At 48.0% G+C, this 7,113-nt stretch overlaps 1 protein-coding gene across 1 annotated transcript; it reads left to right on the top strand.

Moving 5' to 3' along the window:
- Positions 1 to 3,425: 3,425 nt before the first annotated feature.
- On the top strand, positions 3,426 to 4,091 carry LOC109741211 (uncharacterized). The gene has a single exon (XM_020300318.1). The coding sequence runs from the start codon at positions 3,426 to 3,428 to the stop codon at positions 4,089 to 4,091; it is 666 nt and encodes a 221-aa protein (XP_020155907.1).
- Positions 4,092 to 7,113: the final 3,022 nt, after the last annotated feature.

The raw sequence follows: 7,113 nt of genomic DNA, 5'->3' as shown, positions 1-7,113 counted from the left end.
GATTGTCCAGTTTGTACACGAGGTGAGTCCAGTTTTCGCCGTGACCCTCTCTACTCTTTTGCACATGCTATGCGGGTGAAATGATGATACCATGCCAAGTTCCAGCATTTTCAGAGTTCATTTTGTAGTGATTTTCAATTTCACCGTCATTTAGCTCTCTAAACAAATCGGTAAATGACTGAAAAACAGCAAATGATTTCAGAACGAGTTGGAAATTGATGACGTCGCTTTGAATGATGCATACTGAACGCAAAAATAGGCTGGAGTTCAAATAAGTTTAAAAAACAATGAAGTGCCCGTGTAACAGATGAGTTCTCGTCCGAAACCCTGATACTCCGAAAGAGATTGTCCAGTTTGTACACGAGGTGCGTCCAGTTTTCGCCGTGACCCTCTCTACTCTTTTGCACATGCGATGCGGGTGAAATGATGATACCATGCCAAGTTCCAGCATTTTCAGAGTTCATTTTGTAGTGATTTTCAATTTCACCGTCATTTAGCTCTCTAAACAAATCGGTAAATGACTGAAAAACAGCAAATGATGTCAGAACGTGTTGGAAATTGATGACGCCGCTTTGAATGATGCATACTGAACGCAAAAATAGGCTGGAGTTCAAATAAGTTTAAAAAACATTGAAGTGCCCGTGTAACAGATGAGTTCTCGTCCGAAACCCTGATACTGTGAAAGAGATTGTCCAGTTGGTACAAGAGGTGCGTCCAGTTTTCGCCGTGACCCTCTCTACTCTTTTGCACATGCTATGCGGGTGAAATGATGATACGATGCCAAGTTCCAACATTTTCAGAGTTTATTTTGTAGTGATTTTCAATTTCACCGTCATTTAGCTCTCTAAACAAATCGGTAAATGACTGAAAAACAGCAAATGATGTCAGAACGTGTTGGAAATTGATGACGCCGCTTTGAATGATGCATACTGAACGCAAAAATAGGCTGAAGTTCAAATAAGTTTAAAAAACATTGAAGTGCCCGTGTAACAGATGAGTTCTCGTCCGAAACCCTGATACTCCGAAAGAGATTGTCCAGTTTGTACAAGAGGTGCGTCCAATTTTCGCCGTGACCCTCTCTACTCTTTTGCACATGCTATGCGGGTGAAATGATGATACGATGCCAAGTTCCAACATTTTCAGAGTTTATTTTGTAGTGATTTTCAATTTCACCGTCATTTAGCTCTCTAAACAAATCGGTAAATGACTGAAAAACAGCAAATGGTGTCAGAACGTGTTGGAAATTGATGACGTCGCTTTGAATGATGCGTATTGAACGCAAAAATAGGCTGGAGTTCAAATAAGTTTGAAAAACATTGAAGTGCCCGTGTAACAGATGAGTTCTCGTCCGAAACCCTGATACTCCGAAAGAGATTGTCCAGTTTGTACACGAGGTGCGTCTAGTTTTCGCCGTGATCCTCTCTACTATTTTGCACATGCTATGCCGGTGAAATGATGATACCATGCCAAGTTCCAACATTTTTAGAGTTCATTTTGTAGTGATTTTCAATTTCACCATCATTTAGCTCTCTAAACAAATCGGTAAATGACGGAAAAAAGCAAATGATGTCAGAACGTGCTGGAAATTGATGACGTCGCTTTGAATGATGCATACTGAACGCAAAAATAGGCTGGAGTTCAAATAAGTTTACAAAACATTAAAGTGCCCGTGTAACAGATGAGTTCTCGTCCGAAACCCTGATACTCCGAAAGAGATTGTCCAGTTTGTACAAGAGGTGCGTCCAGTTTTCGCCGTGACCCTCTCTACTCTTTTGCACATGCTATGCGGGTGAAATGATGATACCATGCCAAGTTCCAGCATTTTCAGAGTTCATTTTGTAGTGATTTTCAATTTCACCATCATTTAGCTCTCTAAACAAATCGGTAAATGACTGAAAAACAGCAAATGATGTCAGAATGTGTTGGAAATTGATGACGTCGCTTTGAATGATGCATATTGAACGCAAAAATAGGCTGGAGTTCAAATAAGTTTCAAAAACATTGAAGTGCTCGTGTAACAGATGAGTTCTCGTCCGAAATGCTGATACTCCGAAAGAGATTGTCCAGTTTGTACACGAGGTGCGTCCAGTTTTCGCCTTGACCCTCTCTACTCTTTTGCACATGCTATGCGGGTGAAATGATGATACCATACTAAGTTCCAACATTTTCAGAGTTCATTTTGTAGTGATTTTTCAATTTCACCGTTATTTAGCTCTCTAAACAAATCGGTAAATGACTGAAAAACAGCAGATGATGACAGAACGTGTTGGAAATTGATGACGTCGCTTTGAATGATCCATACTGAACGCAAAAATAGGCTGGAGTTCAAATAAGTTTAAAAAACATTGAAGTGCTCGTGTAACAGATGAGTTCTCGTTCGGAACCCTGATACTCCGAAAGAGATTGTCCAGTTTGTACACGAGGTGCGTACAGTTTTCGCCGTGACCCTCTCTACTCTTTTGCACATGCTATGCGGGTGAAATGATGATACCATGACAAGTTCCAGCATTTTCAGAGTTCATTTTGTAGTGATTTTCAATTTCACCGTCATTTAGCTCTCTAAACAAATCGGTAAATGACTGAAAAACAGCAAATGATGTCAGAACGTGTTGGAAATTGATGACGTCGCTTTAAATGATGCGTACTGAACGCAAAAATAGGCTGGAGTTCAAATAAATTTAAATAACATTGAAATGCCCGTGTAACAGATGAGTTCTCGTCCGGAAATAGAGTCTTCTTTTCCAAATCAACACGATACACGTCATATCTCATCGAGCAAGGCTGCCCGTGCACAAACATCAACTTTCCACCATTGTCCAATCGGCCCCATCGGAAAGACTCGCCCAGTCCCTCCTGTGAAAACACGGATCAGAAGACCGAAATCAGATAAATTTCATTGGAACCACGTGAACAAACGATGCACGTACCATTCAGCCGTAGCCACGGAGCGGCGGCCATTGAGCACCGTGCGTGGGCGCTTTGTTCCCCAATCACAAGAAGGCTTCGTCTTCGTCGTCGTACGGGCGAGGGTGATGGTTGGGGCGGAGGAGGAGAATGAGCAGCCCTGGCGGTGCGACGGGGTTCTGGACCGGCGCCTGGCGCGCCCGTGAGACTGTTCCTCCGCCATCCGAGTGCGCACGCCTGTAAACCGGGGGTAGTGTAAGTTCCCTGTGTGTTCTGCGATCTGTGCGTTTATATGCCCGATATATGAATCTCAAAAATAAGAAGGCCGAGTAGGGTTGTGGACGGATACGTCTCCGTATCCAGCACCAGGCCAAGTAGGTTTAGTGTCCGTGCCGTTTTGGTGTTGCACCCACCCACGTTCGTGTGTGCATGTGTATATATATGCACATACAGCACGTCGCGTTTGTGGTACCAGGCCGTGAGATCGTGGGAAGGAAGCCAACACCGCCAGGCGCGTATCGATGTCGTCGCCGGCGCCGCCTCTGCTCCCCATCGCACCGCTGCACGGAGAGAGCGGCTACCTCCGCTGGAGGGAGTCGGTGCTGCTCCGCCTCCACACGCTCGACGTGGCGCACGTGCTGACCGAGGAGCGCCCCGACGACGAGAGGTCGGCCGCCGGCAAGCAGTGGGCGCGTGCGGACGCGATGTGCCGCGGCCACATCCTGGCCACGCTCTCGGACCGCCTCCTCCAGGTCTACGCGCCCCACGCCACCGCGGCGGCCGTGTGGCGCGCCGTGGCGCGCACCTACGACCTGGACATAGCGGTGGATGATCCGACATACAGCTTGCCCTATGAGAAGGCCGTCAAGTTCCGGTACGCGGAGGGCGAGCCCGTGACGGAGCAGCTCGCGCTCCTCGAGGGCTTGGCCACCAACGCAGAACTAAATGACACTTGCCTGTGTCTCATCGTGAAGGATCAGTTCCCGACGTTGAGAATGGCGGTCATCAAGCGCAAATACCGTGTGGGCGTGGACAAGCTCTGGGAGATCGCCCGGCGGAAGGAACTGGCTGCCAGGGTAGAGTATGTTCGCAATGGCAGGTACGCTCCGCCGACGACATACGCGCAAGACAGCTCCTCCTCCTCAGATGATGATGAGCGGTGCCCGATACGGCGACGGAGGACGTGATTCAGATCATCAGATGCATGCGGCGAGCCTGTTGGAAGGAATCTACTCGTAATAAGCTTGTGTTAGATGAGTCTGGCGGAAACATTGCTTTTCGATCGTGCATGTGTCGGCTTGCATGCCAAGTCAGTCCGTGTTTGAATTCTGCTTGGGTGCTGACAACGTAGCCGAGCCGAGTAACGGAGTAAGGTTTAGGACCGAGTTTGAGTAGTCAAGACGTTTGATCGCGTCCAAAGAAATAATGAAAACAACGTAGTACTTGAGATGCATGCCTCTACGTTGGTTCGATTGTTTGGCATGGGTTCACGTGCGTTGTTTTTCTGCAAAGTTTTAGAGCATCTCCAACAGAGGCGTAAAAATATCGAGCACTAAAATAGTTTTACAGCGCCACTGTAGCACTTTTAGCGCGATGCGGTCAACAATGATTTTCCAGATCCCAAAAACACGCGCCAAAAAAACATACAGTGCAAATTATGAAGCGTGCGCGGTCCGGCAACCAACATTTACAGCGTGCGATATCGCTTTTTAGCGCGGGCGTTATATTTTTTTACGCGCGCACTATTTTGCAACATCTGCTGGAGCGTCTCCGGCGCTCAAAAAGGACGATTTTTAGCACGCGAAGCAGTTTTTGGGCGCCTGTTGGAGATGCTTTTAATGGGTCATCGACAATGATGTCGGAGTCGCCCTCTAGGAGAGAAGTGATGACGACGATGTTGTGGGCAACCTCAGGGTCAGGGGTGTATGTGGGTCTTGTTGATGGCCAGGTCGGCCAGTATGCCCTATCTCATGAGCGTGTTCTAACAGTATTCACCCGTATATCTCGTTCCAAAAACATACGGAGTGCACTTCACATCCACATTAGTGTGCGGCTGTGATCGGAAAATATGGGCTCTCTCGTATCGTGTTCACCATTTCCACGTCTTATGCTACTTGTTTCCACTAGTGCAAATTGAGTCACACACGGTTAAAAATCCTTATCGCATATGGAGATGGGAAGTCGTCTTGCGATGATGTGTGATCGTCACACGTCTTCGCTTAAGAAATGTGTGTAATTGTTCGCCAAGTATAGACGGTGAGGCAATGACAAACGTTTGTGAACTATGACCTACTGCAAACAGTTTTGTCCATGCAAATGTGTGCGATTTCTACCATCGGCGTACGCTTCGTTAGTATAAATTTATGTGATGTGTCATGCCATCACACACATTTCGCGTCTAGTTTGCGAGTGGGATTACGTTTAGCATCGGACACTGTGGCTTTAAAGCACACGTGTGGGATGAGGATCCATCACACACGATTGAAAATGATTGTAACAGTCTGATGTAGGTACAGTCATGCACGTACCGTTGTTCCATAACATGTGCGATGATTAGTGCATCACCCACGGTTCTATTCGCATCAATGTGTTCTTTTTTATTACATTACACATGGTTCGGTTCATATTAGGGTACTCCTCGGTATACCCGGCATTGCCTCCACCGGGTGAATAGTTAGCAAAGCCTCCACCAGAGTCGCCTCCTCCTCTACCACGACCGGGACCTCTCCCCGCACACTTGAACCAGCTGGCTCACAGCTCTTTAAACACAAGCCATGTTTCTTATACAAATAGCCTAGATGGCAGCAGACGGCACTCCAATCCGGCATGAGTTCATACTTGATGCCAAAGATCTGACATTAGTTGTCCTTGACCATCGACATGGCATTCTTCATCGGGTTATGCACATTGATCTTGGCTCCGCATAAACGAACTCTCCGACCTCATGCCAAGGATTTCATCATTGGCACAAAACCATCAGACTGGTCATGGATATGAATCTAGATCTCCAGGGTATTGAGCTTGGTTTCTGCAGCTTTGTGAACCGATCATAAGGAGCTAGCAGAATTGCGTTGCCACGGTAAGTCCAAGGACCTTCCTCCATAACTCTCTCCCCATCACCAAGACATGCAAACTGCATTGTCAACATATTATCTTCAGGGGGCTAGATTTCCACATCTTGAGCAAGATCCCAGGCCACACACATATTCTTGAAAAACCAATACTAGCTAGGGGTTAACCATGTGCACTTCAGCTATCACCATCCAGCGGATGGATTCCAAAACGGTACATAGCCGCGACCTTACAGTCGCACACCCACGCCAGTCGCCGCCTGCAGATCCGCGGCTACCGCACCCCACCACCGCCGGATCCACTTGCCGCACCCGCCTGTCGGCCGCCGGGCCGACGAATCTCGCCACCGCCGCCCCCTTTTCGCCAAAATCCAACGTGCCACCGCCCCATTTTCCTTCGAAGATCGCCGCGCCACTGCCGCATCCGCATTGCCTCTCCTCCTAGCCGCCGCCTCCTTGCCATTTCGCCGAAGGGCAAGGGAAAGGGAGGAGGTCAAGGGTGTGCACCCCCGGCCCTCTGACAACTACGACGTGGAGTTCCAGCACGACAGCTAGAGGTACTGGCTGGACACGTACCTGACGGCCAACCTTGCTGCCCGCGCCTACGACGTCGCAGTGTGGAGGCTCGGTCTCATGCACTCGAGCCTCAATTTCCCGGAGATTGATTCTCGGGTGGGCAGAGCTCGTCGGGCCACCGGTGACAATCGAGTCGAGCCCGATCAAGCCGGTTACTCGCATTGTGGTCGACGAGTGGGATAACATCAGAGATCGATGATGAGGCGATGGCGGCGGTTGCTAGGGCACATCAAGAGTATGTGCAAGCCGAGATGGAGTTCTGTTGGAAGAGGGACGCCGAGCAGTTGAGGCGCAAGAACGATGACGAGACAGGACCTTCGTCATCATAGGGTAAGAAGAAGAAGAATGCAGGAGCCTACGGTGTGGGCAACGTCAATTCTGACAGCAAGAGTGATGGGTCCAATGATATTGACTGGGACAATCTATAGTGTTCGTAGTTATTTGTCATAGTTTAAGTTGGTAGTTTAGTCGCATGTCGTATTTGAACTATGTTTGTACTTTGCATGTTTGAGCTTCAGTCAAACTATGTTTTAAATATGAAATATGATCGAACTAGTTCAAA

Source organism: Aegilops tauschii, chromosome 5 (genome assembly GCF_002575655.3).
Source record: "Aegilops tauschii subsp. strangulata cultivar AL8/78 chromosome 5, Aet v6.0, whole genome shotgun sequence".
In the NCBI taxonomy this organism is placed as follows: Eukaryota; Viridiplantae; Streptophyta; class Magnoliopsida; order Poales; family Poaceae; genus Aegilops; species Aegilops tauschii.
This window is presented reverse-complemented; position numbering and strand designations above follow the sequence as displayed.

Bases quoted from the DNA above. Each gene is read 5' to 3' on its own strand.
- LOC109741211 (XM_020300318.1), top strand. From the start codon at position 3,426: ATGTCGTCGCCGGCGCCGCCTCTGCTCCCCATCGCACCGCTGCACGGA.